This window comes from Myxine glutinosa, unplaced genomic scaffold, assembly GCF_964187855.1.
Source record: "Myxine glutinosa unplaced genomic scaffold, kmMyxGlut1.1 SCAFFOLD_1842, whole genome shotgun sequence".
Classification (NCBI taxonomy): Eukaryota; Metazoa; Chordata; class Myxini; order Myxiniformes; family Myxinidae; genus Myxine; species Myxine glutinosa.
In genome coordinates, this window is record NW_027617937.1 from 27,501 (window position 1) to 40,583 (window position 13,083).

General features: G+C 41.4%; 1 protein-coding gene across 1 annotated transcript in view; it reads left to right on the forward strand.

Annotated features, from left to right (window-relative positions):
- Positions 1–13,083, forward strand: part of LOC144889226 (pappalysin-2-like) — a 78,369-nt gene that overhangs the window by 21,240 nt on the left and 44,046 nt on the right. The window contains exons 6-8 of the mRNA XM_078769263.1: positions 8,780–9,018; positions 10,759–11,018; positions 11,147–11,275. Of these exons, the coding sequence (XP_078625389.1) occupies positions 8,780–9,018; positions 10,759–11,018; positions 11,147–11,275 (628 nt within the window). The remainder of the gene's footprint in view (positions 1–8,779; positions 9,019–10,758; positions 11,019–11,146; positions 11,276–13,083) is intronic.

Genomic DNA, 13,083 nt, shown 5'->3' on the forward strand with positions numbered 1-13,083 from the left:
TATGCTCTACCAACTTCGGCAGAGCATAATATTGTTTGATACACCGTAGCGAGTCCATCTTTATCGACCACCTTCTCAACTACCTTCTACTCAAGGAGCTGAAGATGCCAAGTGCTGCAAAAGTGAAGAAAAACAAACTTTAGCGTATCCTGTTGTGTATTCAAGAACACAGAAAAGCAATCGGAGATTGCAGATCCTTTCCAGGAGGTGTTTGCGTGGTGTATTTTGTGTGGTGTTTATTAGCTGCTGTGTTTGTGTAGTTTATTGATGGCGTTGATTTTTTTTTGTTCAATACAATATGGCTGCCGAACCTCTTGACCAATGACGTCATGAATTTAATTCTCCCATACAATTTTTGTGTAGTTCCACACTGAAAAATGTCAAACTGACCGGATCAAGCATTCTACTTGTCTAATTTTGACGTCATAATGAAGGCATCATCATTGACATATCTTATTCCCCATGGGGAGTACTTGACAATGAGCCATGTTTCAATTTTGTCCATGGAGCGGTTTCAGAGATGTAGAGGTGCATTTTTTCGGTTTTTCGAAGATGGCGCCCATACCACATGACATATGACGTCATAATTATCATTAAAAATTATAGAGGAGGAGGCGCTCCTCTGATGAAAATTTTGTGTCAATCTGACCAACGGTTGCAGAGAAAAGCATACTCACATTCGGTGCGGACAAACAAACAAACAGGCAGACCCAAATGCAATACCCTCTCCTTTGGCGGGGGTAATAAAGGGATTTACAGGCACGAAATCTTTTCCAGAGGCAATTTCCTGAAATAATAGCAGGGAGAATAAACAATCAGCAATTTCTTGCTCGTAAATTGTCTCCTTTTATCATAGGATATTTAGAGTTATACAGTAATTCCTCAATGTACACCTTTGTCTTCCACTACGATGCTAATATGGGAACGGCAGTAAGACCTCATCATCTATTCCATTATTGGGGGAAACAAACTTTCATTTCCTTCTTTCTTGTTATGCGGGCAAACAAAATTCTTCCAAGATTGGTGACGTGTTCCTGATCTTGTGCTTCCCTATGTTATGTCATAATAAATATATTTACCTTTATAATTCATTCATTATCATGCCATGTATAATCATAAAAAATGAAGTTACAGGGGATTTTGGGTGGTGCTGCCTTTTCCTTGGTAGCAATATAGTATCCCACCATTATGACTGTCCCTCTATTCCAGAAATATAGAATCCCACCATATCCCAGAAACATTGATATTGGCCATTATGACTCGCTTCAAATGTGTGAACTGGCACCACATGTAGATTATACCGGGGGGGGGGGGGAGGGGTGGCGAAGAAAGATTAGCCCCCCTAGAAGATTATTAGTGAGTCAGCAGGGTTTTACCAACAGTCCAATAGTACCATTAACCCAGGAATCCAAGGTCGACACCACACTTGGCTTACAGACTTCCTCCATTCTCGTTGCCAACGTGTGGCTCCATACGGAATCCTTTCATCTCCTTTCCCTGAAACAGCTGGGGAGCCCCAAGGCAGTGTTCTGGGCGCCGTCTATCCACACAATCAGCCATTATCTGTCTTGGTCAAACCACACATCGAAGTTGGCCTCCAAATGAAGTCACCCACTGGGTCATCTTCCGTCGTGCAAAGTCCTTCCTTGGCACACCTGAAGAGCTCACACCCTGCTCAACTTGGTATCTCTCGTGATGAGGTGGAGTCTATGGGCCTATCACTTTTACGTCACAAACCCCAACTCCACTTCCCGTCCCACCCAGCGCAAAAGGACCATCATCAACCCTCTTCTGCTGAAACTCCCAAATTCCAGAATTACTGCTCACCTCCACTTATTCATTCCTCTTTTCTCCCACCTGTGGAATCAACTTCCACATTCTCGTCAATCTCGTTTTTCCCTCCATCCTTTCAAGACAACCGTTCACCACCATCTCAGATCCTCCCCTCACTCTCAAATCATCCCCCATCCAAAATCATGATCTTTTCTACAGCCATTAACTCTCCCAAGCCCACCTCTTTCCAACGTTCCTGTTTTTCCTTCGTGAGCATTTGCCTTTGTATCCATCTTCTCCACACCATTTGTCCTTCCCTTGTCCTCATTCTTCTTCACATAATTTATCTTCAAAGTCTCTCTCTATTGTGTCCGTCAACCCTGCTCCTTGTACGTGTTCCCCTCCTCTTTTTCTCCTGTTCGTTTTATTTTGTTGCAACTTGACCCGTTCTATGTTCTAGTTCCTCCATAAGCCTCTACTCTGTATAAAAATAAATTAAACATGGAATTCTGAAACAAACTCAGTTTCCAGAATCTGAAATTCAATACTGGTACCTATAGCTGGATGTGTTCCCATAATATCTATGGGATACCCGTCGAGTGTCCTCTCCACCACTCTATGCTGTGAACTCCCTTCAAAAGACTGTTTATACTTCCTGGATACAACATTTGCATCCATTTTGGGGGGATTTTTCATTTCCTAAGATGAAGATGGAAGCTGGATTGATATTCCAAAAGTTAACATATACTGCCAAGGATGGTTAACTCATTAGGTTGATCATATCATTGGACATGGGATCCCAGAAATACTATATCCACTTTGCATAAATCCCACTATAATTATTTCCTCGTGTTTATCTACAACTGTCTTCTGTTTGTTGGAAAAATACGGAGCATATTATTTTGTCTATGCAGGCACATTGCTTTACGCACATATTTGATTCGTAGTTTCAGAGCTTGTCAGATATATGAATTCTGCAAACTGCGTCCAAAAAGTAATGAAAAACAGACAAATATCTAACATAACTTGCAACAGAAAGATGGAAAAGAATCCAGATCTAGCAGAAAGAATGTTGAGTGAAATTCTGGGATTTTTGCATCAAACAAAGCTCAATCTGACTTGCCTGAAATTTCAGGATAGGACCTTGTTAGAGCTCGTCTCCTCTTCCAAGATGGCCCCTTAAGGCCCCATCCTCTACTTTATTTTTTGCCAATTGTATGATTTTGAAAAAAATGTAGCACATCTACATGTAGTGTTTGACTCCGCATTATTACCTACACCACTGAAGGTGGATGGAGGTTATGTTTTCATCCCTGTCTCTCTGTTTGTCCGTTTGTCTCTGTCCGTTTGTGAACAAAATATCTCAAAGTTGTGGACGGATTTGGACGAAACTTGGTGGACATGTTGGGTGTGTGACAAGGACGAATTGATTCGATATTCGTGAAGATTGGAGTCCAGATCCAGGTCAGAGATTTGAAAAAAATAGTTTAAGTGATTCTTCACCATTGAGTGTTAGGGCTAAAAACTATATGTTGCACGATATCACAAAAAATTGCGAACAAATTATGACAAAAAATCCTGGATGAGTTGAGTAAGTGACAAGAACAAGTTGATTCGTTTTTGGTTCAGGTCCGAATCCAGATCCGGCCTATCAGTGGAAAGAAAACGTAAACTGTTAAGCCTGATGGAGTTATGCTCGCTACCGAGTGTCGTTCTAGTTTCTTGTCTGTCTGTCTGTCTGCAAGCAGAGTATCTTAAAAGGTTATTGACGGATTTGGCCGAAACTTGGTGAACAGGTTGGGTGATTGACAAGGACACATCGATTAGATTTTTGTGAAGACCCAAATCCGGATCTGGATACGAGGACTTTTTAAGTGATTCGTCACCAAAAAACGGCCCAAAAGTGGTGGGCTAAAAAACGATATATACAAGATATTTCAAAACGTTGAGGATGGATTATGACAAAACTTGGTGGATGAGTTGGGTATGTGACAAGAACAAGCTGATTTCATTTTGCTTTAGGTCCAGATGCAGATCCGGCCTATCAGTGGGATAGAAAACGTAAACATCTTCAGCCTGGCGGAGGTATCCGCTCTACCGAGTGCCGTTCCAATTTGAGACGAATTAGCCGGCGACATAAACAGAAGTTGTTGTAAGTAACAATTTGAAAGGTTTCCAATGCTAGATATATAAATTTTAAGGCCTGACAAATCGCATATGGCAGATAAGTTGCACAGGTTGCGTGTGTTCCAGTACTCTCAGAAAACTGCATCGACCACATCTCAAATATTAAGTGTTTAAATGAAAAAATATATTTAGTCATGATGTTTCCAGTTTTGTGCATGCAGCCGAAAGCATATTTAATGTTCAAGATAAATCATCAACAACATTTGGATGGTTGTTTGAAAAATGAAATGCATTTTTTTGTTGCGGTTTTACTGCTCTCTCGGGCAGTTGTAAAAGTCTGCTTTGAGTGAGTTTCATGTGAATTTTTTTGATTGTACAGAAATTGGACATAAATTATTTTCTGAATTCATAAAACTACTTGCTTGACAAATATGAAGCCAACATCTTTATGCTTCTAGCCCTGTCGGGTCGTGCTGCCCACGAAGTTGGGAAAGTTAACGAGCCCTGATGACCTTGTGACTCCATTATTATGTCTCCTGTATCATTGCATCCAAAACACTTGCCGTACAAAGGTAACCCTTTGTACGGCAAGTGTTTTGGATGCATTGTTTTTGTTGCATTTTGATGCATTGTTGGATTTTGGATGCATGGTGTTTCATTCGTGCTTTGTTAATATATAATTCGAGATTAAATAGGGATTGTTGTTTAATTTGCACCGATGGACATCGAAATGAGAACATTTCTTTGAGTTAGCACCTCTACACTTTAGCCAAACTCTTCTTGCGTTGGGTCCGCCTTACTGAAATGGCAAAGTAAAATAGTTTGATAAGTCGGAATAGGAAAGTTTTGAAAAGAGGAAATAACGGCAAAGTTGCGATTGACACTCGGGTGTTGTCATGATTTGAGATGGGTGCCTGAAGACCGCGGATGATAAGTTAAGAGACAGTGTGTCCTTGAATATTACTTCACAGAGCACGGAAACCTTACTTTTTATGAGTTTTACGGATTTCCTGCCAATAAAATAGGCTCATACATTTCTACAGACAGAAACCTTTTGAAGATCTGCATTTCCAGGTCCTGCTTGGTTGACAACAAGGGCTCGTAAACTTTTCAATTCAGTGTTTTCTGACTTGTGGCACAGCTTGTGCAGAGCTTGGCAAAACACCTATTGGTTTGGTAATGGTAAAATGTGAGGAAGTCTGCACCTGAACCCATTGCTTGCGGTCAAGTTCAGAGTGCAATGGAGACCCTTTTGGGAAGCAGACTTCAATCCCGCAACGCTCGGAGGGGACTCAGAAATCTGACGGCCATGAGCGAAGGATGGTAGATTGCCAATTAATGTTCCTGATTGCAAATTTTTGGACGATTTGAGTGTAACGGGAACCGAATAAAATGTGGAACTCTCTGCGAGGATCTAGATGTTCAAGCGTGTGCCATTCTGGTAATTTGTGAATCCGATGTCGTGAAGTGCTTTAGGGCACGAGTATAAATAAGGCTTGTGGTCCAGATGGCAGCAGGTCTGGCATTTTGAAAGTGTTGAATTAAAACTTAGTAATGTGTTTCACTCGATTGTTTCGGCTACTTTTAACGACTCATGCTGTTTCTTTTGGTTGGAAAAAGTCCATCATTATTCCCTTGCCAAAAAATGTTCACCCAAGGCAGCTCAATCATTATAGACATGTTGTCCTTACCTCCATCCTGTGTAAATGTATGAAGAAATTGATGGTGAAGTTTATAAAATCGGATGTTCCTCTCAAATTGGATCCTTAGCAAATTTTCTACAAAGGAAGATGTGGTGTCGAAGGTGCATGGCTCAGTTTATTGTCCCCCGTCGCACCGCGGAGCGAAAGGAGGACTATGGTTTTCCCCTCCATCCGTGTGTCCATCCGTCCGTCCGTCCGTGCGTGCGTGCGTGCATGCGTGCGGGCGGGCGTGCGTGCGTGCGTAAGCGAAGGACCGCATTCGAATTTGGTGTGTGGGTGCAACCCACGTCAAAATCCAAGATGGCCGCCGCCATGTATGTCTGATGCCATGTATGTCTGAACCTTGTGAGCTGAATATCTTGAAAAATAAGCGAAGTACCAAGTTCTAATCTGGTGTGTGGGTGTATCTAGACACAAGGAAGAAAGCTATTGAAAATTGGGTCGCCACGTCAAAATCCAAGATGGCCGCCGCCATGTATGTCTGAACCTTGTGAGATGAATATCTTGAAAAATAAGGGAAGTACCAACTTCTAATTTGGTGTGTAGGTGTATCTCGGCATAAGGAAGAACGCTATTGAAAATTGGGTCGCCACGTCAAAATCCAAGATGGCCGCCACCATATATATGTCTGAACCTTGTGAGTGAAATATCTTGAAAAATAAGCGAAGTACCAACTTCTAATCTGGTGTGTGGGTGTATCTAGGCATAAGGAAGAACGCTATTGAAAATTGGGTCGCCACGTCAAAATCCAAGATGGCCGCCACCATATATATGTCTGAACCTTGTGAGTGAAATATCTTGAAAAATAAGCGAAGTACCAACTTCTAATCTGGTGTGTTGGTGTATCTAGGCACAAGCAAGAACGCTGTTTAAAATTGGGTCGCCACGTCAAAATCCAAGATGGCCGCCGCCATGTATGTCTGAACCTTGTGAGATGAATATCTTGAAAAATAAGCGAAGTACCAACTTCTAATTTGGTGTGTGGGTGTATCTCGGCATAAGGAAGAACGCTATTGAAAATTGGGTCGCCACGTCAAAATCCAAGATGGCCGCCACCATAAAAATGTCTGAACCTTGTGAGCGAAATATCTTGAAAAATAAGCGAAGTACCAACTTCTAATTTGGTGTGTGGGTGTATCTCGGCATAAGGAAGAACGCTATTGAAAATTGGGTCGTCACGTCAAAATCCAAGATGGCCGCCTTGCGTCTCCCACTTTGTCAACTCGCATCACTTCACCGACGGGGGACCTAGGCGTAATGCTTGTTATAATTATAACTGTTTAGTCTGCACACCAATGGATGTGTGGCCCTCCAAAAAGTGTGTAACTTTATTAAGTGTGCGGACGACACCGCCATTGTTGGCTGTCTTTCCGATCAATCACTCTTTGTATCTTTACCTCGATGAGATCGACACGTTTAATAAGTGGCGTGGGGACTTTTGTCTCACTCTGAATGTGGGCAAGACTAAAGGGATGGTTTTGGCTTTTCGAAAAGGTCACAATCATGAGCCTGTAACCATAAATGGTGATAAGGTGGAAATTGTTAGCAAATTTAAATACCTGGGCACTATTATGATAAGTTAACTTTTGTTGAAAATACTGATGCTGTGTACAAGAAATCAATGCAAAGATTGTGTCGTCTCAGGAAGTTGTATTCATTTGGTGTTAGCTCGCGTGTGATGCGGATGTTGAGTAATTCTTTGCTGATCAGTGTTTTGTCATTTAATTTGATTTCCTGGTCCGGTTATCTAAATGTGCGAAACAAGTCCAGACTGAGAAAGGTCATTACACTGGCATTTAAAGTGGGGTGAGCCTTCAACCAGTATGGAGTCTCTATATTTGCGAGAATTGAAAAGGAAGTCGATACGTGCATATACCGATGAAAGTCACTTCTTGAACAGACATTTTGAAAAACTGCCTTCAGGGAGACATTTTCGTGCTTGGCAGATGAAGAAGAACATTTTCAAAAGTAATTTGTACCATGTGCAATTCAAGTGTCAAATTCAAATTCTTAGCCATTTTGCTGTTCAGGCCATCTTCCATATTTTACCTGTTATTCTTATTATCCTTGCCAGAGGAGAGGGCATTGCATTTGAGTCCGTTTGTCTGATTGTCGGCACAGAATAAATATGATTTTCTCTGCAACTGATGGTCAAATCGACAGGAAATTTGACCATAAGTACAATTCCACCTGCAGAATTTTTTCATGATAATTATGACGTCATAGGTCACGTGATTCGGCCGCCATCTTGGAAAAACCGAAAAAATTGCACCATATATCTCCGAAAGCGCTGAATAGAAAAAATTGAGAAATGGCTAATTGTAAAGAACTCTCCATGGGGAATAAAATATGTTAATGATGATGTCATATGTGCCTCCATTATGACATCATTCGACAAGTACAAAACTTCATCCGATGAAGGTGAAATTTCTTGAGCGTCATATAGGGATAAATTGGTGGATAAAAAAAAAAAATGACATCGGTCACGTGGTTCAGCCGCCATATTTGTTGTTCACACAAAAGCCTTGAAAACCACTGAAAATACATCCTGGCGAGGATTTGCAATCTCTGATTGCTCTTATTCTTGTTCTTTTCATGTTTTATGTTTCTACATGATGTTTTGAAGCTGAAGAAGCTGTTCAATCCCACTCCTCCCTCCAAAGCTTCACATAGGTGGTGCACTACCCTCTCATGTCTTCTCGCATCCCTACCTGTGAACATATTTTACCCCCATTAATCCTCTTGTAGTTTACTATGTCACCCCTCCCTCATTACTTGTTTATTCATTCACTTATTTGTTGTGTCTAACTGTTGCACCACTGCCAGGTTGTTACTTTTTAACTTCTGTCATCTAACTCTTCCATGAGCCTTAATAATGTCTAGAATTTTTTTTTCTATCATATTATATTCCGTGGGATACTTAAGAAGAGTTAGACCCTCTGAAACCTACTATCGCAGAAACAGGTTGATTGTACCTTTGTTCTTTCGCTCATCACATTTTTTTGACAATTATGAAACTCGATAGTGCACAAAAGGTGATAATTTGCACTCGAAACAAATATTTATCATTTTAATATTCTCCAAATAAAAAAACAAAATCCTTCAACGTAATGATTCATTTTTTTTCGCATAAAGGACATGAGAGTGAAGTCATTGGATGTTGTCCATGTGTCAAGGCCCTCCAGATGTGGAACAGCCGTGCATAAGCAGCCCTCGTGCCTGGAGCCCAAGGACGTGCAACCCGTACAGGCCCACAGCTGACCACTGCTTGCAAAACGCCAGTTGCACTCTCGAACTGACCTTCCCTCAACCCACCCTGCCAGAAATGCTGAGTATCTGGGTCACATTCATTTCTCTACGCAATACCAAGCCCATTCAGGATCTTCATCTACTGCTGGCAAATGGAGAGACCAAGGCACGTTTCTTTCATATCCCCCAATTCAACTGATTTTCATTCAAATTCTGAATGTGCGTCCTTACCACTCATACTTCTCTCATTCACTATTTGTATTGCAATGGCCTTTTTCTTGCATCGAATTATACATTTACAAAGTTCAATTTTCACTTACATATTTGATGTCTTTCATTTTTGTAACAATGTTTCCTTAAATTTCTTCTGTTTATCCCAGGCTCATGCACATATGTTAGCGTTTGTGTGAGTATGTATATATATATATATATATATATATATATATATATATATATATATATATATATATATATATATATATATATATATATATAGTCACGTCAAAAAAGTAAGTACACCCCATGTAAAGTTTTGACTTTTTCAACATATTTCAACATACAGCTATTTGATCTTCATTTCAACAATATTGAGAGATAAAGGTGATATAATATAACAAATATCATGAAACATTTACATTTTGTAGTCCATTGTATAATTTAAATAAACATAAATGCAAATTTCGCATGTGGAAAAAGTAAGTTTTTTAGTTAGTGCTAAAACCACATAAACATTAGTTAGGGCTATTAGCAAACACTAAATGACGCCCTTCCCCCTGACATGACTTCAGAAGAAATCAGGCTGGAACACCGCCACAATTGGCCGCCACCAATTACACCTCCATGGGGCCTACCCGCTGCGCATAGCACGTGCTGTGACCACGGAGTCGGGGACGGGAGTGGCAGTGGGGCAGTGGGCGTGCCCCTGGACAAGCCGGCAAGCCGGGGGAGGCTCTGATTGACTGGGGTGTGCACCACTGCTGACGTGATCGGCCAGAGATATTACCGAGGGCCGGACGCCATTTTCGGCAGTCAAGAGTTCCTGTGCACCCGAGTCGAGTTGAGATCCTGAGTTCAGTTGAGAGAGGCAATCCGGAGAGTTGGATCCCGAGTTGAGATCCTGAGTTCAGCACGAGCTGAGTGAGCATCGGATGCCTTTGCTGGCAATTGGATCAGGAGTTCGAGTTGAGTGCAGAGAGCCCAAGCAGTGCGCAGTTCGCAGTTCGAGTGCAGAGCCCGAGTCCCTTTTGAGCAGTTGGGTTTGAGACGTTGCAGGACTTTGGTCCGAGTCGACCTCCTGTGGAGCCGCTTGCCTCCGTGGGATGCGTGGCGCTTGGAGCGAGGCCTTGTGGGACTTGGAGCGAGGGACCTCGTGGTGTGCGATCGGGCCGGAAGGGGCGTTGTTGGACGGCAGCCATCAAGACGACAAAGACAAGATAAGGCCGAGCTCCGCGTACACTTGACATAAAAGACGTGTTTCTTTGGTATTCATAATCCCTCGTTTTGTTTCTGAAGTCAGTGTGCGGGATCCCGATTAGGATATTTATTACCGCCGCGTGCTTTTTCCTGTCCTTGCCCTTTTCCCAATAAACCCTTATATTACTTTTTGTACATAATACTTGTACGCAGTTTCCTGGTTAATTCAATAGATAAGGCTGCGGGGACTTGCGCTGTTTCCCTCCATTCCGCGCGCTTAGGTTTTAGATTAGATTTTGGAATCCGCTATTGAGCTTCCGCCTCGGAGTTAAAGCCTTCGTAATTGGCATCCGCAACTCTGGTGTTAATCGGAGTTGCGCAACAATATATATATATATATACAGTATATATATGTATGTACGTATATACCTTGCTTCTATACTTTCCTTGTGTTAGTATTAACCTTGCTTCTCTACTTTCCTTGTGTCTGCAGTCTTTAGGACCTCGCGCTGTATTTTGTGATGTACCCCTGACCATCTGGCTTGGATGGATCAAATCCGAGGTTTCCGGTGTGCGTATCTCGACATGTGATGAGAAGATGGAGGTTGATGCGGCCATGCTTCGCTCAATGCCAGCTGCTTCTGCTTGCAGAGGATGTCGCCCACTGGCATACAAGCTTACCAGAAAGCCACCCTTCCCTGAAGGCCGGTCTGAAATTGTTGTGCAGGGCCCTCAACGAAGATATAATGACACGTAATTATGCCTGTTTTGTTTTGTCTTGGTTGATTTTTCTGAATCTGTTGAAAAAGCCTATTTGCACAGCCCTTTATTGTCTCTTTTATTGAAAGAAATATTTTCACTCTGCTGTTCTTCAATCACAGGTCTGTCAAAGCTGGCATCGGATACACCTATCAGGTGGCCGTACTGGCTGAGAATGGTGAATCAAGGTTATCCCCTCCGTTTGTTTATACTCATGGAGGCCCCTTCTGTGGAGATGGAATTCTCCAAGAGTAAGTGGCTTATTCTTCCATCCCAGATGTATAATGGCTTCCTGAATACATTTTCTCTGGTGGTATATATGAAACACACCCACAATTATATAGTTATTGTGTTGAGGGACTATGAAACTGTTGTGGTTTACATCCAAGAAGATTTCCTGGGGCCATTATTTAATGCACTAGTGGGAACCCATGAAATCATGGGTGCGATATGTTGACACAACCAATGGTAAAGTAAAGCGGAGGTATTGGAAAAACTAAGACTGCCCAAATTTATTATTGGAAACTGAGATTTTCGTTGCTGATAGACAGGATAGACAAAGTATGGAATCGGATTTTTTTTGACTCAAGCAAGATTCAAACTTGGGACCTTAGGATCCACCGGCATGTGAGTTAACTGCTAAGCCATTTACTTGAAATGTATATTGTATGATGGAGTCTGCACGAAAACAAAATGGCTGACGGTAAGGAGAGGAATTCATGTTTTTTGCTGGAAAACACCCCTAAACTCAGTTTAACAAAAGCTATAATACCTACTGCAACCGATGAACACACAAGGGATATAAAGGTGGGTTTGCAGTCAAAGAAACACACGCACGGCTTCACCGGAAGGAGAAGAAGCACGGACAAAGCCGGTCCCTTAGCCTATTGATATTTTGATACATCATTGTAAAAGTCACTACAAATTTGGCAATTTATGTGTGAAAGGTAAAACAATTAAAGGCACTCTATGCTAAACAAAATAACTTTATTGTATAAGGAGTAAGACAAATAGTCCTTGAGCCAGACCAAAAGTAATGCTCCGGCGGGGGGAGTAATTCTCATTATGATTTTCCATTAGACCAATGTCTCAAGTGTCAGAAAAGGTGTGATGGACATCTGAGAACGGTAGCTTAGTGCCCGGATGGACGCCATCTTTGAAACCACCCAGCTCGAAAATGCCCATTTGGTGGGGTACATTGTTGCACGTGTATCTGGACTTCTATACTAGCTATCGATGTGCGGTTGACGACTAAATATACGTCCGATGTGTACCGTCTAAATAAAAAATAATATGAAGCATTTTGTTTTAGATTAATTATTATAAAAATCAATTATCGAAAAAAAATCATATATTTTTCAATATTTTATTATTAGACTTGTACTTTTTTTAGTGAAACAACACTGGTATGATTTTCCAAATTATGCATTGTGCTACACCGTTTATCTGTCTATAAAAATAACTCAAAAACTAAAACATATCATCCACCACGAGTTTACAACAAATAAATGTAAAGAGGCATAAAATGACTTAGGCCGCCGCTGGCATTATCTATTCTGACGATAACGCAAGTTAGGAATGTCGTACGGAGAGGATTTTAACACCATACGATATCTAATAAGCAGGCGGAAATTGTTACATAGGACATCTGCACTTTGGTGGCCATCTTGGATTTCAAAATGGCCGCCAATTATATTAATTATTCATTACTAGAGTTTGGAAAGACGTATGGAGCTGATTTTAACACCATACGATGTATATTCCTAATAAGCAAGCGGAGGTATCATTGAACATGTCATGTTTTAGTCAAATAACACCGGTATGATCTTCCAAATTATACATTTTGCTAAACCGTTTGTCTGTCTATAAAGATTTTCAGGCAATTTGGCCTGCATTATAATAGAGAACAACATATGCTATACAATATACAGTGCACACAAAGTTAATCATCAGAGTCGCCATCAGAGTCATTGGCATCCTGAGCCACGATAGCATCATCCTGCACCATGTTGGAGCATCCCTGCAGCTTACACACAACAGTGCACTTCAACCCATTCAG